This window comes from Erpetoichthys calabaricus (assembly GCF_900747795.2).
Source record: "Erpetoichthys calabaricus chromosome 1 unlocalized genomic scaffold, fErpCal1.3 SUPER_1_unloc_27, whole genome shotgun sequence".
Taxonomy (NCBI): domain Eukaryota; kingdom Metazoa; phylum Chordata; class Cladistia; order Polypteriformes; family Polypteridae; genus Erpetoichthys; species Erpetoichthys calabaricus.
Genome location: NW_026261593.1, coordinates 730536 through 757066, shown reverse-complemented (window position 1 = coordinate 757066; position 26531 = coordinate 730536). Strand labels below are relative to the sequence as shown.

The 26531-nt window shown below is 39.0% G+C and overlaps 4 protein-coding genes across 4 annotated transcripts in view; all 4 read right to left on the bottom strand.

Moving 5' to 3' along the window:
• Positions 1–26531, bottom strand: part of LOC114643402 (zinc finger protein OZF-like) — a 719868-nt gene that overhangs the window by 92400 nt on the left and 600937 nt on the right. The gene's annotated exons all lie outside the window — the stretch shown is intronic.
• Positions 1–26531, bottom strand: part of LOC114642003 (zinc finger protein OZF) — a 1360360-nt gene that overhangs the window by 1014711 nt on the left and 319118 nt on the right. The gene's annotated exons all lie outside the window — the stretch shown is intronic.
• Positions 1–26531, bottom strand: part of LOC114642002 (zinc finger protein 239-like) — a 199952-nt gene that overhangs the window by 92305 nt on the left and 81116 nt on the right. The gene's annotated exons all lie outside the window — the stretch shown is intronic.
• On the bottom strand, positions 10889–11863 carry LOC127526415 (gastrula zinc finger protein XlCGF49.1-like). Its single transcript, XM_051921861.1, has one exon. It carries the CDS (start codon positions 11861–11863, stop codon positions 11159–11161), a length of 705 nt encoding a protein of 234 aa, XP_051777821.1. The 3' UTR covers positions 10889–11158.

Below are 26531 nucleotides of genomic sequence, written 5' to 3'. Positions count from 1 at the left end.
GCAAAGCTATGCATTTATGTGCTCAAGGTAGCCTCCAATCAACGTTTTGGCTAAACGTATTTAGTCACTAACTATGTAGGTTGTTGTTAGCTGTTAACATTTCTCAAACTTTGAAGGTTTCCCAATGAAATCCACGTCAGGAAGCAGTGGGAGGTCAGGTAGCCCTTTAGACGGGATTTTGAGAAAGCTGTCCTGTGATGTGTGCCGTGCTAGTTTGGTAACAGATGCTGTACTGGCATCATATGATCAACGCTACCACTCGCCGACATTAAAAAACAAAGGAGGTTTGATGATTCCTTCTGAGGGTCCAGTCAAGGTGGTCAAAGTAGCTGAGTGTGTTATCCGACAGTCGACATTAGGACAAGCTGTCAGTGTATCTTTGATCAATCAGTTTGTTTATGCTGAGATTGGTTCAGATGATGTGTTTTTTCTCAAGGAGCACATCGAGGAAACACAGTTTGAAATTGACAACCATCATTGTATGCTTATGTCTTTAATTGTGTCTGTCTTCCACGAACTAAGGCTGCACCATATTGCCAGACTGAATACTCTCAAATTACAGGATCTGAGTGAGTGAGATGGACTGTAAGTCTGTAGGAGATCAGTGAGGTTGTGGAGAGCTTTAAATGTTCAGAGCGGTATTTAGTATTGTATTCTGTAGTGAACAGGGAGCCAGTGAAGTTGAGAGAGAATCGGTGTAATATGTTCAGTGGATTTAGAACAGCAGGTTATTATCCTGGCAGCAGAATTTTGAAGAAGTTGTAAGCGATGGATAAGTTTTTGTCAGATGCCAGATAGAATAGCATTACAGTAATCTATACGTGAGGTGACTCGGGCATTAACCAATACTTCAGGTATTTAAGAATAGGGCAAAGTCTAGAAATGTTTCAGAGATGGAAGAAGGCAGTCCGAGAAATATTACTTATATGGGAGGAAGTATAATAATAATAATTATTATTATTATTATTATTTAATAATTGCCAATATTAGTGTATAAATTCGCCAAACTCTATTGCATGCAAATGATACTGTTTAAAATGTTATTGTTTTTTCATCAGAAAACCTGGTTTCCACGTCTACCTGTATTAGTTTAAGTGTCACTTTTGACACTCGCAATATGGCGGACACGCTGACGTATCGTGTCGACTGGGAAACACAGTGAATGCGGCATCTATCTATATATGTCTAAGGTGATAATCATTGATTTTGAATTAATTACCCCACAAACACAAGCCAAAGCTTTCCTGCCACTGCAGTTGAGTTTTGTTTAAATCAAATGTTTAATTTGTAATCAGATACTGTAAGTGCTTCATGAAACACATGACGGGGCTTAGCTGGCTACACACAGACAGGTGATGTTCATACTCCACAAATATACTGAGGCTGAACTTGCAGCTTGGGGGCCCTTAGTGGCTTCGATGGCCCTCTGCTTCTGTGGAGACTTCATAGAGCAAGAAATGGCGCTGGATATTGTACACAATTATTATGATTTTCATCATTTGTAATGGTTCTAAATTGTGTTTGCATGAGGACACCTGATTAAAAATTCAATTGCAATTAATCTCTCAGTTCAACTTTGTACTCGAAAGTCACTTTGTATTATTTGCAATTTGTCATATTTCCTTCAACCAAATTAATATTTTCCTTTAAAGCAGAAATAACTCGAAGATTAGTTTCTAATACAAAACAGTTTTAATAATCAGTTGCCTCTGTATATTAAATTATTTTGGTGTCTTTATTGAACAGTTTTGTGTAACAGAAACAAATGAACAAACAGTACAACACTAATTAGTGAATGGCTCAAAGTAGGATTAATTAATTAATACTTCAGAGCCACACAACAATGCAAATTATTTGGAACATTGATTGGTTTTGTCAATAATTCTGTCTTTAAAATGATACGAAGATGAAAAATAAAACATTATTGCGTTTCTGCCTATTTATTTAGCCAGTTGCTTAAGCAGACTTCAGTTTATTTCCACCAATTATTTAAGTGATGATATCCCAGATACAAAAACAAAAGTTCACAAGCGACCAGTGCTGGGAAACGTCACTTAAATTAAATTCATTACATTGCTCATTACTTACAAAATCCTAATCTCCTCCAGTTCAGCGCGTTTCTCTTCTTCACTTGTCTCGATGGGGGGAAAAACAAAGTGTCGTAGTAAAGCTGAACGCACACTGCATGTGTTACTGCCATGATGTGATTTAACTGATCGGTTACTTCACTGCATTTCTCAGTTTGCTATCTGCGCTCTGCTTGGAGCTCGTGATGGACAACACGTTACCTCTGGAAGGACAGGATCTCACATCCCAGTCCAAACGGTGAGATGGAATCCTCGTCTGTCAGCAGCCTCGGCCGAGCACTTCAAGCTTAGTGCACTGAGCCCGTTGTCTGAAAGGCCGTAGCGGCGCCCACAGATGGGTGGTCTGCAGTGTGTGAGTTGGGGTTTGGCTGAATGTGGAGATGACAGCTCAGATGTTCTCTTCTACATCGATGTCCAGTGCACTAGATATGAGGTTAGGCTCCTCCACACACACTGCCTTGGCCATTTTGCTCTCGGGTTGGTCAGTTTAGCTTTCGACTCAAAGGACCATGTAAAAGAGGGGTTTCATGGACCTCTGGAAAATGTGCTAATTCACAGGGTTTGGCCAACAGAAAGCCGAGTGCAGGAGTCACCGTCAGATGACTGGAGATGATAGACAGGTGATTGTAATTTATTCAAAGCAACAAATAATATACAACAATAAAGTAAGCACACTGTAGGTAAACCAAGATAGTGGAATGCAAAGTCTCTCGGGAACAGGAAACCCCTTCTGGTCCAAAGGCGTGACTTTACTAAACTTTTTGACAATAATAATAATAATAATATTTACTGACGCTGAGGAGACTTACAACATTTGAGACACAATTGCTGGCATTTCTTTTGCTTTTCCAGTATTAGCACAGACAGCTGAAGTGACCTCCTCATGGTGACACACTGCCAGTGCCTATCAGTCCTAACATATCAAATCCTTTTGAAATTCACTCTAACACAAGTCTTTGACAGGTGAACATTACTAGTACCTTAGAAAAGCTCTCGGAAAGAACATTTTCTGGGTGAAAAAAGAAACTTCACCTTTAGTTTAACATAATAACAGTTCAGTAATTAACAATTTAACACCAAAATAAAATGCAGGTATTTCAGAACATTTATATATTTGGGCTGGTATGCCATGACAAAGGGTTGATAGCCCCCTGGTGTAGATCTTCTCCAACGAAGCCCACTTCTGGAGTTGGCACCCAGTCTGAATTATTTTGTGGCCCAGAAGATTCTGATTTGTGAGAATTGTTGGCACATCCAGTACTGCAATATGTGTAGCAAAGTGTATTCTGTCTTTAAGTTTTTTGTATCTTTTAGTTAAGAATTTTCCCAAAATCAATTATTTTGGAGTACGGATGATAATTAATGTGACTCCCCACAGACGGCAGGCACCCTCAGGTGATGGTGGATGCTGTACAGGTAAGTCTGCTCTCTCCAAATCTTTTCTAATTTTATTCTATTTATTTGACATGTATATTATTTGGTAATTCTCAAGTATTAAATAAGTTATGTGCCCCCCCGGGTTCTTATATACAGTTCTGTGTTTTTTATTATTAAAAGCAAACAAACAAAAACAAAATAAAATTTAAAAAAGCATTTCTTCTTTTAGTGCGCTGCCACAGTGTTAAAACATAATTCGGCGTGGTGTACAGAATGATCATGTGTATATTTTGGATTTTAATTTTTATTTTACATTTGATTTTATTGATTTTGTATTATTAGTTTGTGTAGCTGCATTTTCCCTAAGTTTCCAAAATTCAGCAGCTCCAAGTCAAAAAATGGGATTCAACAAAAGCCTGACGCGCAGAAATGATTCCACAGACAAAATATCTTCATTTTGAAAAGTTTAGTTAAGTTTGAAAGTAAAACAGTTCACACAAAAAGAAAATTAAAAATAGCAAAAAAAAAAGGGAAAATTATAATAAGAAAAAATTTAGTTCTAAGCATCATCTTGTTACATGTTAAATAGTTACTAATTACTTATAATTTCTGAACCATTTCAAAACGGTCAGAAAACTGTATGCTTATCCCATTTCTAACTTGACAATGGGTCTTTCAAGTCCCTGTTTACTGGGACCTGCTCTAAACACAACTAGATCGATTATCACAGTTTCTCAGTTATAGCAAGAAGATTCTATCTCTTCTAACGTATAGGGGGAAAAGACTATACCATTGTCTATGACTATGGAAGAAATTATATTCTATTCAAATTAAGCAAACTTTAATATAAGTTTAACTCCAGAACCTTAACCTTCCAAGATTGGCTCTTACATTTCCGGCCCCTAATTGGCTATGCAGGAGCGGAGACAATTACTATACTTTTACTTCAATATGAGCCAATTAACTTTATATTAGCTATTGTTTCCAAATTACTAACACTGCAAACAAACACTTTAAAAATTTCATATTTCAAACATTGGCTCTTTCTTGAAGCAGGCACAGTTTATTCACAGGTCTGTCCAGTGTGCTGGTTTTGGTCTGCACACAAACTCTTCTGATTGTACCTTTGGCATCTGGCATTGTCTTGATGACTCGACCCATTACCCAGGAATTGCGAGGTGTAGCTTTATCTACAATGAAAACAACGTCCCCTGGTTCAAAATTTCTTCTTGGTGCTAGCCATTTTTGACATTCTTGAAGTTTTGGCAAATACTCTTTAGTTCATCTTTTCCAAAACAAATCAGCCATGTATTGAATTTGTTTCCAGCGTCTTCTTGGGTATGGTTCATTTTCTGAAACGAGTTTGGGTGGTAATTTAGGTTTTGTCTTCAGTAACAACAAGTGATTGGGTGTGAGTGGTTCCAAATCATTTGGGTCATCTGATGTCTTTGTAAGGGGTCTGTTATTGAGTATTGATTCCACTCTACACATCATTGTAGGAAGGTTTTCATCATCAAGTGTTTGTTGGTTTAGTGTTGAGTTTAAGATCTTTCTTATGCTCCTGATTTGTCTTTCCCACACTCCACCTTGATGAGAAGCTGATGGTGGATTGAAAATCCATTTGATTTGTTCTTCTGGATTACTTTTAGTCTGACTGACTTCTAGTTGGAATGTTTTTCTTTTATTTCTTAAGTTCAGCATTAAGTCTTTAAACTTGAGGAACCAAGCCACTGCTTTCTTCAAGCGATGCCAATCTGAAAAATAAGTGATTAGTTTGTTGATTGGCTCGGTTGCTTCCTCTATTTTTGTCATGTTAACTGCACAAGTTTTAACTTCTGGATCATCTTCAATGAGTGAATCGTTTGGTTGATCTGGTCTTTTTGGCCACTGCCGTTCGGGCTTCAATAAGAAACTTGGACCTTGTGACCATGTGGTGCTTTTGAGAAAGTTTTCTATGTTTAGCCCCCTGGATGCTTGATCAACCGGGTTAAGGGCAGATGTGACATACCTCCACTGTGAAGGCTGTGAATGATCTCTGATTACGGACATTCTGTTGGCAACAAAAGTCTTGAACCGAGTGCTTTCATTTGAAATGTATTTTAGCACTGTGGTGCTGTCAGTCCAAAATGTAGATTCTTCTAAGGGCATTTGAAGCTCACCTTTAAGCTTTTTGTCCAATTTTACTGCCACAAGGCTGCTGTCAGCTCCAATCTTGGTATCGTGACCTGTTTCAATGGTGCAACTCTTGACTTGCCCATCAGGAATGAACAATGCCTTTGGCCCTCTTTGTTGGTTAAGACAAGGTAAGTGACAGTGCCATATCCATCTTCACTAGCATCTGCAAAATGGTGCATTTGTGCTGTCTTTATGGTTCCAAACCCGGTAGGTTTGAAGCATCTGTTCACTTTATATTCTGTTAGTAACTGCAAATCATCCATCCATTTTTTTCCATTTCTGAATGTGTTTGGCTTCTACTTCTTCGTCCCACCCAAATTTCTCTTTACATAAGTCTTTTAGAATAAGTTTTGCTGGCAGTAAGGCGGGTGCTAGAAAACCAAGTGGATCATAAACTGAGCTAACAACAGAGAGAATACCACGCCTTGTAGCGGGCTTGTTTTGTAACTTAATCTGAAATTTGAAACTGTCCGTTTCTGTGCACCACTGGACACCCAGGGCACACTCTGTGGGAAGGAGTCTGTGGCTCAAGTCTAAGTCTTTTTGTCCATGAGCTCTGTCTTCTTCAGGTATAGACAATAAAACTTCTCTGTTGTTACTCATCCACTTAGTCAAATGAAATCCCCTTTTTAGGCATAGAGTTTGGAGGTCCTTTGCTAGCTTTATAGCTTGTTCCTCTGTTGTCACTGACCTTAAACAGTCATCCACATAGACGTTATTGAGAACGGTGTTAACAGCTTCCTCAGGAAATGTATCTCTGGCATCTTCGGCTGTTCTACGCAAAGCATAAGAAGCACAACTGGGTGAAGAAGTAGCACCAAAAAGATGTTCTGTCATTTTATATTCTTCAAGGTCTTTATTTAGATTACCTTCAAGCCACCATAAAAAACGTAAAAGATCAGTGTCTTTATCTGGTACTTTAACTTGGTAGAACATTGACTTAATGTCTACCATTAATGCTACTGGCTCCTTTCTGAATCTTGTAAGGACGCCAGTGAGTGTGTTAGTTAGGTCGGGGCCTTTTAATAATTGCTCATTAAGTGAAATCCCCTGGTAGGTGGCAGTGCAGTCAAAGACCACTCGAATTTTATTTATCTTTGGATGATACACACCGTGATGTGGGATGTACCACACTCTGCCTTCACTGCAATTTAAGCTTTCTTTGGGTACCTTGACAGCGTAACTCTTGTCTATAATGTCTTTCATGAAGGCTTTATAGTCTCCGTGGAAACCTGAATTTTTGCTCAGTTTTCTTTTGAGTCCAATAGCACACTGTTCAGCAATACAACGATTGTTTGGCATTTTCAGTGTTTCATCCTTCAAAGGCAAATTTAAAGAATAATGGCCACCTACCAGACTCGCAGTTTCTGAGGCTATGCGCATGAACTTGATGTCCTCCTGTGACATCTCCTCCTTTTCTTCACAGCTGCGCTCTGGAAAATCTGTGTTATACTGTTGTATCATCATATCCTCAATCTCTGTTATTGACACACGATTGATTGAATGTTTGGACATCTTACCACTTTGTTTTGTGAGGTCATCTATTTCTTTATATGGTCCACCAACAACCCATCCAAGTGCAGTCTTCATAGCATAGGGTCCACCTCCTTGGCTATATATGGTTTGTGACTCCTTGAAGATTTCTGGGTAGTTGATTCCTATTAAAAGATCAACTTCAGAGTCAATACGAGTTAGACGTACCTCTTTAAGATATGCCCACTTATCGATATCTTCTTGTAGTGGAATATTTTCTCTGTTCATTGGAATGGAGACCTGTGTGAAGACCTTTGGCAAATCAATATATTTATCATCATTGAGACCACAGACTTGTAAATCAGATAAGACAGAACCTTGTGTTAGCACTTTTGAATCATCATCATAGTTATTCATAGTTTTGAGAAATACTTGAGTTCTTCTCCCTTGAAGGTTTAATTGTCTCTGGAGCCTTTCAGAGCAAATTGTTACTGTACTGCCTTGGTCTATAAAGGCGTATGTTTCTACATACCTTTCGCCTTTCTTAGATTTTACCTTAACAGGAACTACTTGTAGCACACATTCTTCTCTGGCCCCAGTAAAGTTACAAGTTCCAGTCTTGGTTTCCTTTTCAGTAGATGTCGCCACACTAGCTGTAGATTTAGATGTTGCTCCGGAATCTTTTTTGATATGCAGGATGTCTGGGTGCTGAAAAGAACATGTCTGACATTTCATTCTTTCTTTACAGTTCTTACCAAGATGCCCCTGTTTGAGACAGCGAAAACATAAACCTTTAGGTTTTAAAAAGTCAATTCTTTCTTTATGTGGCAGTTCTTTGATTTTACTACATTCAGCAAGGATATGTTGACCACTGCAAAATACACAAGGCCTTTTAAAGGCATAAGCGTCTGTGGAGGACCTCTTGATTAACGTGTCTGGAGTTTCTTTTTCATCAGTTTCAATGATGTTTGTAGCGAAAGTACTTCCCCTTTTTTGACTAAAGATCATAGAAGGTTTTCCTTTGTCGTTCCTCTCTCTTTTTTCTATGTAGGTGTAGCTTTGCGTAGCTGTGCTATGTATTGAATGAGAGGCGTTCTGAGCTTGTGTGTGTAAGAAATTTATTAAATCATCAAATTTTACATCTCTTTTTTCTTCTCTCTCAGTACTGCAGGCTAGTGATAACCACTCTCGTTTCAGTTCATATGGGAGCTTTGAGACGACAATATGTAGATTTTCTCCTATATCGAATTCGTTCTGTTTTCCTCCTGAAGTAGGTGCTGCATTCATGCAACGACCGAGGAAGAGAGCTAAATCTATTAATGCTCCCCCATCTTCAGCTGACTTTATCTGAGGCCAGTTCATAATTTTTTTAATGTGTGCTCTATATATCTGTCTGCTATCTCCATAGTAGGTTTTGAGCAATTGTAGTGCCTTTTGATAACTTTCCTTTGGCGCAAGTCCGATACAGGATTGAATGAGCTCTTGAGGGCGACCTCTAGTGTATTGTTCTAAAAAATGCAGTTTATCTTGTTCATTTTCAAATGCCTTCTCTACAGCATAATCAAAGGCTCTAATGAATGATGAATATGTCAGAGGATCACCATTAAACATTGGTACTTCTGTACGTGGCGCTGGGGTTTATCTTGTTTCTCCCACTGGTGAGCTAACAGCTTTGTAGCCTCGACAACTGCCTTTTGGCTTTCAGTTTGATTTTTTTGACATTCAATTTGATTCTTCTGATATTCGATTTGATTAGGCGCTAGCACATCAACAAGATCTTGTTTGTAAGTCTCCGAACGGGCCCCTGAGATTATTACTGATCGTTTCTGCCTTTCCGACTGGATGAACTCGAGTTCATCCAACCTTCGTAGGATTCTATTGAGTGTCGATTGTTCAACCAACACTGCTGAAGAAGAAGTTGAAGCTGCAGCGGTTTGCTGTTCTGATAAGCCGCATTTCTTTTTGAGAGCGTGTTTTAACTGAGGCGAAGTTTTTTGCACCTTTGACTTTGAGCGAACCCGTTCTTGCAATTGCATCTCTTCGAATTTGTTAACTAGCTGTTCGTCGGATTTATGTGTTAACAGTCTATTTGCATCTTTCAGCCATAGTTTTGTAACATTAATAAATTCGTTCCAATTCTTAGAGCTTTCGGCGAATGTAGTTTTCTGTTTCTTAATTGCACTTTCTGTATTTAGCGCTGATATTAGCCTTTGATTCAACTCTTCTATCTCACTGTGCGTCTCTCAAAAATTTTCAAGTCTTTCAGCTACTTCTGAATGATTTTCTGTAATATCTTTAAGACTTTCTATTTCAGCTATAAGCACAGAAAGTTTATCTTTCCTCTGACTTATGTGACCTTTAAGATCTCCGATTACATTTTCTGGCTTCAAGTCTGTACTCAATTCACTACTAACTTCACTGGAGTTATGCTTAGAGATTGCCATGATGGCAGCTCAAATGATTGACAGCTGGTTCTCTTCTCAGCAACAAACGTCACAATCGGTACGTTCCAACAAAGCAGTTACTTCCTTATAGAGAGGCTTCAAAACTCAGGCAAAAGCAAAAGCAATCATCCACAAAGTCTTTTACAATATCACAGTCTCTTAAAATCTTCAAGTTCAGGTACGGCGACCTTGCTTTCATTTACAATTATGCATAGGTAGAAAGTAACAGCACAGTACCACGGAATGACTCAGTTCTTTTTCTTTCATTGACGAGTTCAGGAGCAGAAGCGTCCTCTGTCCTCAGATGGTAGATTCCAGTTTCAAGGCCGAAGCTTTCAAGATGGCAAGTTTTCTGACGAAAATGTAGCGGCGTTTTCCCTAAGTTTCCAAAATTCAGCAGCTCCAACTCAAAAAATGGGATTCAACAAAAGCCTGACGCGCAGAAATGATTCCACAGACAAAATATCTTCGTTTTTAAAAGTTTAGTTACGTTTGAAAGTAAAACAGTTCACACAAAAAGAAAATTAAAAATAGCAAAAAAAAAAGGGAAAATTACAATAAGAAAAAAATTAGTTCTAAGCTTAATCTTGTTACATCTTAAATCAATACTAATTACTTATAATTTCTGAACCATTTCAAAACGGTCAGAAAACTGTATGCTTATCTCATTTCTAACTTAAAAATGGATCTTTCAAGTCCCTGTTTACTGGGACCTGTTCTAAACACAACTAGATCTATTATCACACTGTTTCTCAGTTATAGCAAGAAGAGTCTATCTCTTCTAACTTATAGGGGGAAAAGACTATACCATTTTCTATGACTATGGAAGAAATTATATTCTATACAAATTAAGCAAACTTTAATATAAGTTTAACTCAAAACCTTAACCTTCCAAGATTGGCTCTTACAGTTTGTGTTAATAATTATTAGTAATTTATTTGATTTTCCAACCCGCTGAATAAGCATTGTTGAGAAGCTGTTTGTGTGAAACCCTGTTTTTTTTTTGGTCAAGTTATGTTTTTTTATTTTCTGTTATATTAAAATAGCAAAATTTATAATATTATAAAGCTAAACTATTATTTATTGTGTGAGGCTATGTTTATTGTAAAGTGTTTTTTTTCTTTTTTCTGATGAAATGTGTATAATATATTGTAAATAGCTCTATATGTAACACGTATGTTATGAAAACAGAGTTAGGCGCATGGTGGAGGCTGTAGGGGCTTTGGTGAGAAGCCGTTTGTATGACGCCCTGTTCTTTACTTTGTTTCTGGAAAAGGAAAAAGGATATAAACTTCTATGTCTCCTCCATGTTGATTTGTTTTTGACACAACACTAAGTGGGATGGATTTGTGTCGGTTACATGTGCTTACTGTCCAGGCAGGAGTGAACCTCACGCTTTAGTCAGGACAGTTCAGTTGTACTTCTCTCTGGTGGGAATTTTGGTGCGTCTCTGAAGTGTACTGCTCTGACAGATTTGTTTGCAACATTCCAAACAGCAATATGGCTTCTCTTGGAGATTCATTTCTTAACAATAGTTTAGTTTGCTTACTTTTCAAGACACGACTGAACCTCACTCTTGAGTCCTGAAGGGTTCTTGTTTTTCTAGACTGGTTTTTGAACTGCTACTGTTTTTATTCTGTTGTGAACTCTCGTGTGTCTCTGTAGACAGATTATCTGTGAAAACTGTTTACCACATTCATTACAGCAATATGGCTTCTCTCCGGTGTGAACTCTCGTGTGTATCTGAAGATGGCCTTTTTGTGAAAACTGTTTACCACATTCATTACAGCAATATGGCTTCTCTCCAGTGTGAACTCTACTGTGTTTGTGAAGACTGCCCGTATCTGAAAACTGTTTACCACATTCATTACAGCAATATGGCTTCTCTCCGGTGTGAACTCTCATGTGTATCTGAAGATGGCCTTTATATGAAAACTGTTTGCCACATTCATTACAGCAATATGGCTTCTCTCCGGTGTGAGCTCTCGTGTGTATCTGAAGACTGCTCATTTGTGAAAACTGTTTACCACATTCATTACAGCAATATGGCTTTTCTCCAGTGTGAACTCTCGTGTGTATCTGAAGAAGGCATTTTTGTGAAAACTGTTTACCACATTCATTACAGCAATACGGCTTCTCTCCAGTGTGAACTCTCGTGTGTCTCTGTTGATGGCCTTTTTGTGAAAACTGTTTACCACATTCATTACAGCAATATGTCTTCTCTCCGGTGTGAACTCTTGTGCGTTTCTGAAGAGCACTCCTGTTAGACAATTCTCTGCCACATTCCACACTGCAATGATCTTTCATTCCTGTGTAAAATTTAAAACAAAAAGGAAAAAAAATGCATTTATTTTCAATTCGCTGCCTTATTATGAACATTAACTCACATTAAATACATGATTGCTGAAATTAGGAACAACCTTTGATCAGCATAAGCAATTATAAAAATTTTGCTGTACTTGGAAAACACACTTAATTTGTAAATGTTATGTCCTTTATTACAACTGCTCAGTAGAGCCACATGTATAAAACTTCCGTATGCTTGGCCACATATATAAAAACTGTTTTTTATGAAAAGTTAGGATTTATAAACCTAGAACTTGCCATTTAAATTGTCTCAAAGCTTCCCTAAAGTTCAGAGCATTTGTAAGTCCCATGCAGACTTTATTTGTGTTGGCAATTTAGCAACTCCAGGTGGAAAAATGAAGAACCGAATAGAAAATCTCATTTCATTACACATTTCACATTCTGATGTTTGACAGGCTACACAAGAAGTGAGTTTTGATGTATCACAATGACATTTTGGCTCATGATGATGACTTAGCTGATTTAGACTCCCTACTGTCATCCTCTTTGAAGTGTGTGCTGAACTGCAGCCTTCATTACAGAGACCACCATACAGAAATCACACAATCCCAGTTCTCTTACAGGTCTTAACAGCTGTGGGTTATTTGGCGATGGCGGCTTTTCAGTGTGAACTGCCTGACTGGTGAGGAATCTCTCAGTCACCCTTTGCTACGTAATGCCATCTGTATGGGATGGTATACTTAAGACGGTAGAGAGATACATGCAATATCGTTACCATCAGGGTATGCAAGTCCTGATCAAAATGAAATCTGCAGCAACATCTTCTGTCTTCAGCAGTGGTGGTCTTACTTGGCCTACAAGTCCCTTTGTGATTACTGAGCTCACCAGTGTGTTCTTTCTTGTTATTGATATTCCAGACAGTTGAATTGGGTAATTTTAAGGTTTTCCGATATCTCTTATGATTTCATTATTATTTTCCAGCTTCTTTGACTTTCATTGGCACAGCTCTTGCCCTCATGTTGAACAATGGCAACTACAGAGACCAAAGGTAGTCTGTAGGTAGGAGTAAGCTGAGGTGTCTTAGGCCTGCAAGACTACAGCAATGAAACACACCTGAGGAATCACAAACACCTCTGGCACCAATTGTCCCAAACATTACGGTGCCCTGAAATGGGAGGACGATTCCAAAAAAGTGCTGTCATTTCTACAAGGTGTGACTGAAATGTTTGCAAATCCCCTTAAATGAAAATCAGTAATGTGTGCTTTAATTACATCTGAATTATTTAATTTGTAATTTGAAACAGTAGATTAAAAGAGTAAATGCAAGAAGAATGTTTCATTGTCTCAGCCATTATGGAGGGTACTATATAAAACAGAATGCCATGCCAAGTATGAAAAGTGTACCTTCAATAATTAGAATGTGTCCTGACATTTATCCACACTTGAACTAAAACCACTTGACACCAAAACAAACAACAAAATGTCTTCTTTCATTCACCAAAGAAAAAGAGAGCAATGGATGAGTGACGCCTCAGTGCACAGGCCTACAGAAGCTGCAGTGACCTCGGAGAAAAATTAGAAGATGAGAAAACCGAGGAAGAGCACAGCTGTTGGTGTTTCAGCTCTACAGGGGAGTGGCAGGTGACACCAGGACTGGTAACCTTTGTGACACGCTGGTGACATTTATACTCACTATTATAATTTTAAAGGGTATCTACTATCAGGACTTACTTATGTTGACTAAACTAAAATTTGCCAGGTTTTACTGTCTATTTGATCCAATGTGTGTGTTCATGTATATAATTATTATCTCTGTTATGGATGCAAACATCAAGCAGTCCAAGCCTGCACTCAATGAAGAGCGCTATAAAGAAGAAATACAACTGAATTAAACAGTAGTGTTACACAAATTAATCAGTCTTGAATTAAAAGTGCCCAGTTTTTGCTGTTTATTGTGAAATCAGCTTGTAGTTGGTTTACTGGTCTACCGATTTCATGAAATGGAATATGTTAAGCTGAGGACACGCGCAGCACTAACAGAGTGCACAGCGTGAAAACTGATGAAGAAAATAACTGCTGTTTGGAAATATCTTCAAGAAGACAACACACAATCTAATGCATTTTTGGATACATTACAGATACCACAAATAGATACTCTCAGTGCAGAGGAATTGGATAAACCTCTGGTGCTATCAGAAATACTAGATGCTATAAAGTCACTTCAGAGCGGGAAAGCAGCAGGCCCTGATGGCTACCCTGTAGAATGTTATAAGAAATTCTCCACTCAGCTAGCTTTCCTCTTATTAGCAACATTTACAGAAGCCAGAGACAATCAAATTCTACCTCAAATGTTTCACCAAGTATTAATCACTGTCATCCCTAAACAAAATAAGGACTTTTTACAGTGTGCATCATACAGGCCAATTTCACTTCTGAATAATGGTTTTAAGATACTTTCAAAAATCCTAGCTAGAAGGAGGGAGAAAGTGCTGCCTTCGGTAATATCACAAGATCAAACTGGATTTATTAAAGGTTGACATTTAGCCTCCAATCTTCGATGCCTGTTTAATGTAATATATTCACCAACAAAGTCAAAGACCCCAGAGATATTATCATCGTTGGATGCAGAAAAAGCATTTGACATGATTGAATGGAACTACCTATCACTACATTAGAGAAAATTGGGTTTGGCCCCAACATTTGTGCATGGATCAAACTACTATATACCAATCCAGAAGCTTCAGCTTGTATTAACAACATTTGTTCAGCCTACTTTAGACTACAACGTGGTACCAGATAAGGATGCCCCTTGTCACCATTGCTATTTGCAATCGCCATTGAACCACTGGCAGTTCACTGTCGAAATGCTTACCAGATAAAGGGGATCATCAGAGAAGGACACAAACAGAAAATTTCTGATTATGCAGATGATATGGTACTGTATATATCAGACCCACAAAATACTGTGTATGCAGTCTTAACAGCACTTACAGAATTTCAAAAGATCTCTCTGGTCTCAGAATTAATTTGAATAAAAGTGTGCTCATTCCAGTGAATTCTCAAGCATACAATATTAGATTGGACACCTTTCCTTTTATCATTGCAGATCAGTTTAAATACCTATGGATAAATATCACAAGTAAACAAAGCTCTGTAACAACAAAATTTTGCCGTCTGTATGGAAAAAATTAAGCAAGACTTGCATAGATGGTCAACCCTTCATCTCACTCTAGCTGGAAGAACTAATGTTGTTAAGATGAATATCCTTCCTAAGCTTTTATTTTATATCAAAATATTCCAATATACACCAATAAATCATTCTTAAAGCAATTAGATTCAACCATAACCTCAATTATTTGGAACTCAAAACATCCACGTATCCAAAGAGCGACCCTACAAAGACCTAAGGTAGAAGGTAGCATGGCTCTACCTAACTTTCAGTTTTATTACTGGGCAGCAAACATACAAGCTATAAAAACCTGGACACGGACACAAATGGATGAACATACACAGGCTTGGTCCGCAATAGAAATAAAATCCTGCAGTACTTCTTTATATTCCCTGCTTTGTGTCCTAATAAATGCAAGTTATTGCCAATATACAAAAATAACCCAGTTGTGCTTCACTCACTAAGAATATGAAACCAATGTAGGAAGCATTTTAAGATGGAGAATCTTTTATATGTGGCACCTCTGCATATGAACCACCAATTTCAACCCTCGCAAACATATGCAGTTTTTAATATCTGGAAAACATTTGGGATTAAATTGCTTAGAGATCTTTATATAGACAACATCTTTGCATCCTATGAACAATTACATTCCAAATTTAACTTTCCAGCAACACATTTCTTTCACAATCTTCAAATTAGAAACTTTGTTAAACAGAACCTGCCCGATTTACCTCATCTCGCACCTTCCTCTATGCTGGAAAAAATATTTCTCAGTTTCGAGGACTCAGACAGCATTTCTACAATATATAAAATTATTTTACAATTCCTCCCTTTCAAAGATCCAAGAGGACAATGGGAAAAAGATCTCTCACTCAACATATCATAAAAGGAGTGGAAGGTAGCAATGCAGAGAATTCACTCGAGCTCCATATGTGCAAAGCATACAATTATTCAACTCTAAATTATATATCAAGCACATCTGTCTCACTTAAAGTTGTCCAAAATGTTTCCAGGGCAAGATCCAACCTGCGAACGCTGCAATCAAGTCCCAGCCTGACTGGGTCACATGTTTTGGGCCTGCACCAAATTAACATCATTCTGGACAAACATTTTTAAGTGCCTTTCAGACAGCCTTGGTGTCTCGATCCCTCCTAACCCATTAACAGCTGTGTTTGGTGGGCTCACAGAGGGGCTTAAAGTGGAGAAGGAGAAACTGTGATTGCCTTCACTACACTATTGGCATGCAGACTTATTTTGCTAATAAACTGGAAGAATCCTAACTCTCCTCTTTTAAGTCAGTGGGATACTGATGTTTTATATTATTTGAAATTGAACAAAATCTAATTCTCAGTTAGAGGATCTGTGCATAACTTTTTCAAAACCTGGCAGGATCTAATCAATAATATTTTAGAATAAGCTCTTAAAGCACTGAGGAAGTAACTCTCTTCCCATTTCTTTTTCTTCTCCATTTATCTTTTTCCGCCTATTAAACTCATCAATTTATGTATTTTTTACAAGCTTTAAGTTTTACTCCGTTGGCTATGCTCTCTTTCTCAGGGGTGGGGGTTGATTTGTTTTCTATCCTACTTTTTGTAAAAATGTATCTATTTGTATGGAACGATTACAAGAAAATCAGTAAAATTTAAAAACAAAAGAAATATCTTAAAGTATCTGAAATGTGATAGGAATTTTATATATAAAGTTTAAAATGAAAAAGTTATTTGTTAGTTGTGGTGTATTTAAAGCAAAGACATTTGCTGCAACTACTTTGATGAGAAATGTTTAGGTACAACACACAGCTGAGCACATCGACTTTCAGCAAAGCAGCAAAAGCAAGAAAACCGCTAAGGAAACAAATGTGTCTTAGCTGTCAATAATGTCACTGTATGAAAAGAACCAGACATATGATCAGGACAGGACGAAAATATCCCTCAAAAATAATTGCAATTTATCATTTTAGATACACCACCATTTTCTATACTAGAAATTTAAGGGTTCCGTCATTTAATTCTTCACTTGGGTGCACGATATACTCTGCCAAGCAGATGATCCTTTTCAGACGTAGCATTACCAAGATGAACACTTTCATGACATCTCATACACAGTGACATGCAAATGTGTCGGGACCCACCTGATGAAAATAACTGTTACTGTGAATAGTTAAGTCAAAATCAGATTAACGGATCTCCAAAAGCCATAAAGTTAAAGATAACACATTCTTTTCTGCATTTTAAACAAGATTTGTATCTTATTTTTGATTTGCAGAGTGAAAAAGGAGTACCCCAGAAATGTTTGTGCACCCCAAGAGATCAGAGGTCTCGGATATCTTTTTTCCCCCCAAGATGTCAGACCCTAATTAGCTCCTTAGGGCTTTGGCTTGTTTACAATCATCATTAGGAATGGCCAGGCGATGCAAAATTCAAAGCTGTATAAATTCTCAGACTCCTCCTCTAAGCAGCTGTCTAACACTCTGAGGAATAAAATAATTTACAGTCACAAAGCAGGAAAAGACTATAGAAGATGTCAAAGAGTTTCCAAGTAGCCACCTCCTCCGTTGGTAACGTTATTAAGAGATGGCAGTTAACAGCAATGGTGGAAATCAAGTTGAGGTCAGGAAGACCAAGACAACTTTCCAAGACAACTGCTCATAGCATTGCTAGAATGGCAAATCTAAACCCCTGTGTCTTAAAGCATTCCTGGTGGTCTTTTGTAGTCAGATTCTGGAGTGGTGATGCACTGTTCTACTGTACAGCAACACCACCAGAAATATGACCTCCAAGGAAGAGCCATAAAAAGAAACATTTCCTCACCACAAAATTTAAAGGTTGTAGATGAACATCTAACAAAGCCTGATGCATTTTGGAACCAAACCATGTGAACTGATGAAGTCAAAAAATAACTTTTTGGCCAAATGTGCAAAGGTGTGTTTGGAGGAAAAAGGACACAGAATTCCATGACAAGAAAACAACTCTGACTGTTAAGGATGGGAGAAGATCAATCACGTTTCAGGCTTGTGTTCAAGCCAGGAGCACCGGGAAATGTTTACTGGTAGAGGGAAAAGTGGATTCAATTAAATATTAAAAATTCTGAAGCAAACATCACACCATCTATAAAATCTAAAAATGAAAAGAGTATGGCTTCTACAAAAGGATAATGATCAGAACTACACCCCAGAATTCACAATGGACTCCACAAGAGGCCCAAGCTTAAGGATTTGTCATGGCTCTCTCAGTTCCTTGATCTGAACATTAATGACAACCTGTGGTGTGACAGACTGCCTGGGCCCATTCCCAGCAGTGATGCCTTCAGCACAGAAAGACAGGGGGAGAAGGATTATTCTGGATACTGTCTCCCCCAGACCGATAGAGGGCAGCCCCCTTGGCTTGCAATGGGGCCACAGGATTGGAGCATGGAAGCTCAACCTTGCTGGGGCCAATTGACACCGCCAGGAGGGCCCTGTTTTGCAGCACTTCCGTCATACCAGGAGGTGCTGCAGGAAGAAGATCATTGGACGCCTGGGGCCTCATGTATAAATGGTGTGTATGCACAAAAATGTTGCATACTCCCGTTTCCATGATCACATCATAATGTATAAAAACTAAACTTGGTGTAAAGCCACGCACGTTTTCACACCAGCTAAATCCTTGGCGTACGTAAGTTATCCACTTGGTTTTGCAAACTGGCAGCACCCAGCGTCAATGTAGTGCTTTTATTTCAATGTGGTTTCCCTTTCTTTTTTAGATCCACATCCTTGACGCGGCTTTATCAAATAATGTGATCCCCCGCTATATCACGCTTCAACTTTTGAGGCTTTACTCTATCATGATTTTTTCTCATACACACTTGCGTCACTACGCATGCGTTTTCTGAGAACTTTTATCTAAGCCCCACGATGGCTCCTAAATGTGCTGCTTTTCTAAGCCTTCTGACAATGAAATTAAGCGCTGGAGGAAGATGCTTACCATCCAGGAGAAGGTGAAACTCTTGGATATGATCAAAGATGAGAATACCCTACAAAAGCCTCCTCACGCATATGAAAAGACAGCGCCAGCAACTGCAAACCGAGATGTTCTTCAGCCACGCACCCAGACACCCACTGCCTACTCCTAGTACTCTCAGCGGAAGAAGACAACGACGCACCTGCTGAAGATACTGCACCTCCTGAAGACTCTCCTACTGAGGTCATGCCTTCATAGGTTAGTGGTTGTGTATAAGAACTGTGTGTGTGTGTAATTAAATGTACAGTACAATAATAATATGATATTTGTAACGTCTAATATGTCTTATTTTGTCTTACTGTATATATTGGGTAATACAACTGTAATGGTGACTAAAGGTTGTTATTTCATGTCTAGAGGGCTCTAATAATGTTAAAAAACGTATTTAGAAGGTCGTAAACAGGTTTTCTATACTCTAACTGCGAAAATGTTTGATTTATAAATAAAGAATCCTACTTTGCAGAAATACATTTATCGTGGTGGAGTCTGGAACGGATTAACCGTGATAAACGAGGGTTCACTGTACACTGAAATTAACCACATATTGTTAATTAATTTAAGGCATCTGATTGTAATGAACCTGTAACAATATAATGGTTCATGGAATGGCCAAACTATTCCAAATACCATAGTAGCCTTAGCCTTGTTACTCTCAAGTATTCATCCCACTGCATCTGAGTGTGTAATCACAGCTCTACAGCAGCTGATCGGAAAGAGAATTATCCGGATACAGCATCAAGTACATGCTGTCTATTTGAACTGCTCTCATACGGCAATGCTTCAGAGCCTTTTGTGTAGGGACATTGCAGTTCAAAAACAGTTTCATCCCAAGAGCTCTAAACTTACTCAATCAGTTCAAGTTCACCTTGTAGAACTGTTTGTACTTATAAGTACAATTACCTCACTGTAAACTTGCGATACAGTTATAATATTGCACAACCTGAGCCACTTTATAAGGCGAGATTGTGCTGGTTTGGACATGTGCAGAGGAGAGATGCTGGGTATATTGGGAGAAGGATGTTAAGGATAGAGCTGCCAGGCAAGAGGTAAAGAGGAAGGCCTAAGAGGAGGTTTATAGATGTGGTGAGAGGGGACATGCAGGTGATGGGTGTAACAGAGCAGGATACAGAGGACAGAAAGATATGGAAGAAGATGATCCACTGTGGCGACCCCTAACGGGAGCAGCCGAAAGAAGAAGATAAAATTTTAACATCATTTAAATAATATATATTGTTAATAATTTAATATGTGAGGACACAGTGTCGCAGCTCTAGTGATGTTCTTGCCTCGCGCTGTATTCTTGCTGGGATTGGCGTGACCCTGGATGGATAGAATAATTAAACATGTACTGCAAAAATATTTCAATGTTCCTTAAAAGTTTTGAAGAATTGACATTCTAAGCTTACAGATGGCTTGACCTCTATTACAGGGCTGATTGTGTGGTGATTGGTGACTTGGAGAAAGAAAAAGGAAGGACAGGAATTGAGGGTTAGCACGTTCTAAAGAGACAGTACTGCTGCAATAAATTATTTCATCGAAGGTCGCCCACGGCTCAGCAAGCATCTTGATGGAGGCAGGAACAATCTCTGGATGAGGTGCCAGTTCATCACTGTCACTGCACCACTGTGTCCCCATGTCTAAAAATGTGCTTTAATTCCTGTCATCATGAAAATGATATCAAATATACATCTCAGTATTTAAATTATTCACAGAGCTGTAATGTCACGAATGTAATGGATTCTGTGTTCTGTCGGAGGAAGAGAAAGCCTGTTTAAGAAGCACATAGTGATTCACACACATACAGCACATAGTCTTGAATTAAAAGTGCCCAAATACAATACAAAGCATTTAACGTGCTGCTTTAGTTATGTTGGGATTTGAGAAACTAGTAAATTAAATGATTTTAAGATGAAGTTTATGATGTTCTACTTTAATGACAAAATAAACTACATGATTAAAGTGGAAAGTTCAAGATTAAAGTTGACATTTCGAGCTTTTTTCCCTACTGTGTGTCTATTTTTTTTGTCTCTGTACCCTAATAAGCTTTCATATGACACTCAGACGGTGGGCTACGACTCGCCTATTCACAGCGACTTTGATATCTGATAACTTCTTTTTTATTTCGGGCACTGTGCGACTTTGTGAACTTGAACTTTTGAGTTTCTCCGCCACTCTGTCACTCAATCAACTTTCTTTTGTTGTTTATATCACTGTTTAAACCAACAAATAGTACGTTTTTCCTTTGCCTCCACTTGGTATTCGATGAAATTCTTCTATTTTCCCCCCGTGCTTTTGCCATTGTCTTTACACAGAACGCTGAGCTTAAGAGCTATTTATATTGATTTGCATATTGAAAGAGGTGTAATTCTGGGAGGAGTTGTGAAGTGGTGACAGGCGTGTGCACATGAGTTACTTTTCATGCTGACCGGGATTTATGGAGCAGAAGAACTTGGAAGTTGGTGTACGCACAGATTTATGCATCTGGAATTTTTTGTGCATATTTCTGCTTTTGTCCGTTTGCCACGTTTTAGTGTGAATTCTATGCACTGCGTTATGCATGAGGCCCCTGGAGTCAATCTGGGTGCCCAATAAAAGGGGCCAATCACCACTATTCAATGGCCAGAGTAGTGAGGAAGAAGGAAAAAAACCTGTGAGGAGGAGTGGAGGTTAAAAGGACTGGAGACAAGAAAGACTGTGCTTGTTGTTGTGGACATTGTGCTCTTGTGAGGAGCGAAGAAAGTGCTTCTCACCTGTAAATAAAGGTGTGCTGTGTGGACAAACTTGTGTCCTGCCTGTCTGTGTCGGGTTAGGGTGGCTGTACACACCCTGGGCTTCACAGTGTATAAAATTCAAAAGAGCAATGCATGCAAGATGGTCCAAGAATCTCACAGAACTAGAAGCCTTTTGGAAATGAGTGGGTGAAAATCCCCCAAATAAGAACTGAAAGACTCTTAGCGAGCCACAAAGAGTGTTTACAGGCTGTGATTTCTGCCACACGGGGTGTTACTAAGTAAGGACCATGCAGGTGCCCACACTTTTTCTTCATACCCTTTTATCTTTTCATTATTTTAAAAAGGTAAATGATGGAAATAAAAAAGTAATCTTATTTAAAATATTAAACAAATTTGTCATCTTCAGCTTTATGCCTTTTGGAGATCAGGGGCCTCATGTATAACGCCGTGCGTAGAACTCACACTATAACATGGCGTAAGCACAAAAGCGGGATTGTGCGTACGCACAGAAAAATCCAGATGCAGGAATCTGTGCGCACGCATACTTTCACGTTCTTCCACTACATAAATCCCGATTTGCGTGAAAAGTAACGCACGTGCACGCGCCTTCTGTCCCGCCCCAACTCCTCCCAGAATTACGCCTCTTTGAATATGCAAATCAATATAAATAGCCTTCTGTGAAAAGACAATGGGAAAAGCACAGAGGAAAATATAAGAATTTCAGCGAATACCAAGTGGAGGCAAAGGAAAAACATGCTATTTGTTGGTTTAAACAGTGGTATAATCAACAAAAGAAAGTTGATCGAGTGACAGAGTGTCGGAAAAACTCGAAAGATCAAATTCACAAAGTCGCACAGTGCCCGAAATCACATATCAAAGTCGCTGTGAAAAGGCGAGTTGTAGCCCACCGTCTGAGTGTCATATGAAAGCGTATTAGGGTACAAACAAAAAACATAGGCACACAGTGGGAAAAAAGCACGAAATGTCAACTTTAATCTCGAAATTTCTTAAAATCGTTTATTTTACTAGTTTCTCAAGTAGCATGTTAAATGCTTTTTTCTGTGTTTGATCTTCTATGTGCTCTATGTGTGTGAATCACTACGTGCTTCCGTTCTTTCTCTTTCTCCGACAGGACACAGAATGCATTACATTCGAGATATTACAGCTCTCTGAATAATTAAAATACTGAGATGTATACGTGATATCATTTTCATGATGATAGGAATGAAAGCATGTTATTAAACATGGGAACACGGTGGCGCAGTGATTGTTCATATCTCACGCAAGAGGCTTGTTGCACCATGTGTGACCTTCGATGAAATAATTTATTACAGAAGTACTGTCTCTTTCAAACGTACTAACCTCCAATTCCTGTCCATACTTTTCTTTCTCCAATCGCCACACAATCAGCTCTGTAATAGACGTGAAGCCATTTGTATGCTTAGAACGCCGATTCTTCAAAACTTTTAAGGAACATTGAAATATCTTCGTAGTACATGTTTAATTATTCTATTCGTCTATCCTTCCAGTGTCGTGTCAGCACCAGCAAGAATACAGCGCAAGGCAGGAGCTATCCGTGAACTAGCTAGCGCTGCGGCACCGTGTCCTCACATGTTTAATTATTAACAATACAGATTATTTAAATGAAGTTAAAGTTTTATCTGTATACTATAAGCAACATATTTTGCTGCATTTCATCTTAAAAATGATATTGTCATCATACGCGCTTTATAAAGTAGCGCAGGTTGTGCAATATTATAACTGTAGTGCAAGTTTACAGTGAGGTGATTGAGTGCGTTTATAGTTCGTGGGATGAAACTGTTTCTGAAACGCGAGGTCCGTACAGGAAAGGGTTTGACGCTTTTTGCCGTGGTTGAGGTAGTGTGTACTTGAAACTGTATACCGATAATTCTCTTTCCGATCATCTGCTGCTGTGATTTACACTCAGATACAGTGATATAAATACTCCGAGTGGTGCAGTGAGAGTAATATGGAAAAAAATGATCCGCAGTGGCAACCCTTAACGGGAACAGCAAAAAGAAGAACAAGATGCAATGAGCGTAACAACGCTAAAGCAGTTCTGGTATTTGGAATACTATGGCTATTCCCTGGCCCATTATATTGCAGCAGGTTAATTACAATCAGATGTATTACACTAATAAACAATATGCAGTTAATTTCAGTGTATTTATAAAGCCGCGTCAGGAATGTGGAGCTAAGAAAGAAAGGATGAGCACACAGGGACAGTAGTTTGACCATTCTGTGGACCATTATATTGTTACAGGTTAATTACAATCAGATGCATTAAATTTATGAACGATATGCGGTTAATTTCAGTGTATTTGACAAAGCCGCCGCCGTGGATGTGGATCTAAGAAAGAGTAATCACACAGGGACAGTAGCACTGCTTTGACGCTGGGTGCCGCCAGTCTGCAAAACCGAGCGGAGAAATTGCGTACGCCAAGGTATGAGTTACCGTGGAAATGTGCGTGGCTTTACGCCAAGTTTAGGTTTTATACATCGTGATTTGAGCGTGGAAAGGTTCGTACGCAACATTTCTGTGCGTACGCACCGTTTATACATGAGGCCCCAGGTCATCTTTTTCTTACTTAGCTGGTCACAGTAACAGAAATTTTGCCCAGGGTGCCTGAACTTTTGTATGCCACTGTGCCAGCTTTGCCGTTAGGGAATTCAATCTCTACAAGTTCTGTGAATGGATCAAGACGAGCGAGAGGGCCATTCATGGATTGTTCTTTGTCTGCCACCTCCTCCTAGACTCACCCAGTAATGAACACAAATCTCCACAGAACATCACTGGGAGGACCACTGAGGCAGACCAGTCATGCCAACCTGAGGAGTGGTAAAACTGCTCAGGCAACATAAATAGAAAAAAAAAAAGTTAAAAACTATTAAACTGCTTCACTGATCCTTAATAGCTACTGTGATGGATGGCCGGCTAAATATTCCGGCCCACACCTCCAGGCCGCCAGGTGGAGCTCTCCCAACAGCATGGAGGTTCCCCGAATTCCAGCAGGGCCTTATGGACCTTGTAGTTTGTATGCGCAGCCCTGCTGGATACCATGGGGACCACCGGGAGCCGCTGTGGGGAGGCTCTCAGACTGCTATGTGCCCTATAACCTGGAAGTACGTCCTGGACACATGAACAGGAGAAATGACGTGCTTCCAGGTTGAAGAAAAGGACTTTTACTCTGACCCGGAAGTAATGAGGACTTGTGGATTGTTGGACAGGAACCACTTCCAGGTCAGGGGGTATAAAAGGACTCTGGGACAGCCCAGACATTGAGCTGAGCTGGGAGGAAGGGTGGCTAAGTGTCTGGGAGAGGAGGATTGAGAATAGTATATTGGTTATTGATTTATTGTATGTGTAGTGTGGAGCGGAGGGTGCTTAGTGCACAATATTATAATAAAAATAAGAAATATTATACTTTTACCTGGTGTTTGGCGTGGTACCTGAGGGTTCAAGGGAGCTCTAGCGCCCCCTACTGTTACACTACCAAAAAAAAAACGAAAGTGTTTAGGAGCAAAAGTCATATTTAATTCACACTCACATAGAAGGAGCACAGACTAGCACAGAACACACAGCCTTTGTCACTTTATGATATAAGAATGATGTCAACATGTCAGTCTAAGTTGTTTCTCCAATCCACCGCTTCAATGTGTAATCCAAAGGTTTGACGTTTCATCCAGATACTTCTTTAAGGATGTCACAAGAACCTTACAAGAACTGAAGAGATGTGTAAAGCTGGCAAATGTGATAAAAGAATTTTGGAAGACTTGGGTGTCCATCAATGCACAGAAAGCCGTATTGTCTACAAAAATGGAGGAAACTCACTTCTGGAATGGGCAACCCACAAAGATCACAGCATGAAAGCAGAGGTGAATAGGAACCTAGACAGTTAGAGCAAAGGGCCTGCAGAAGTCTCCAGGACTTGAGAAATTCTCTGTCCATGTGTTCTTATGGAGAAAAGCGTAAGAATGTAGTTTACAGAAGGACAACACCAAGGAGATCAACACATTCTAGCAAAACCATCACTGCACATCTTAAAACTTGTAAAAGATCATCATGATGTTCCAGAACAGACAATGTTCTATGAATGAATGAGACAAAAGTTGAAGTCTTTGGACAAAACATGCAACACCATGTTTGGTGGTAATACAAAAGTGGACATTAATACTAAAGACTCAAGGTGAATGGAGCATCATGGTTTGGCCTGCATGTTTCTTCGTGGCCTGGAACACTTGACATGATCAACGGTCACTGAATTGAAAATATTACCAAGAAATCTGACCGAAAAATATCAGGATAGTAGAAGCTTAACAAAAGTTGAGTGATGTTACAGGACAATGAGCCCAAACACAGGAAGAAATCAAAAACAGAAAGGGTTAAACATACGGTAACTGGTGATCTGGAATGGCCAATAAGAGATACGAGATGCTGTGGCCTGACCTAAAGAGAACTGATCAGAAAAGGGCTCTAAGGGATGAAGGAACTGAAAAGGTTTGGAATGAAGGAATGGGTTAAAATTCATTGCTGATCAGTAGCTACAAAAAGTTATGTTTAGGTCATTACTGTTAAAGAAGGGAAAACCAGTCTATAAAGATAGGAGGGTCATGGAGTGGACTGTGAATGTTTAAACGATGTGTTCAGGACTGACAAGAATCCGTCCAGTTGTTTGTGTTATTACAGTAGTTTAGGACAACTGAGGCTGTCTGTAATCGGAGCTAAGTTGAAGATCAGACCACAT

Bases quoted from the DNA above. Each gene is read 5' to 3' on its own strand.
- LOC127526415 (XM_051921861.1), bottom strand. From the start codon at position 11,863: ATGAAAGATCATTGCAGTGTGGAATGTGGCAGAGAATTGTCTAACAGG.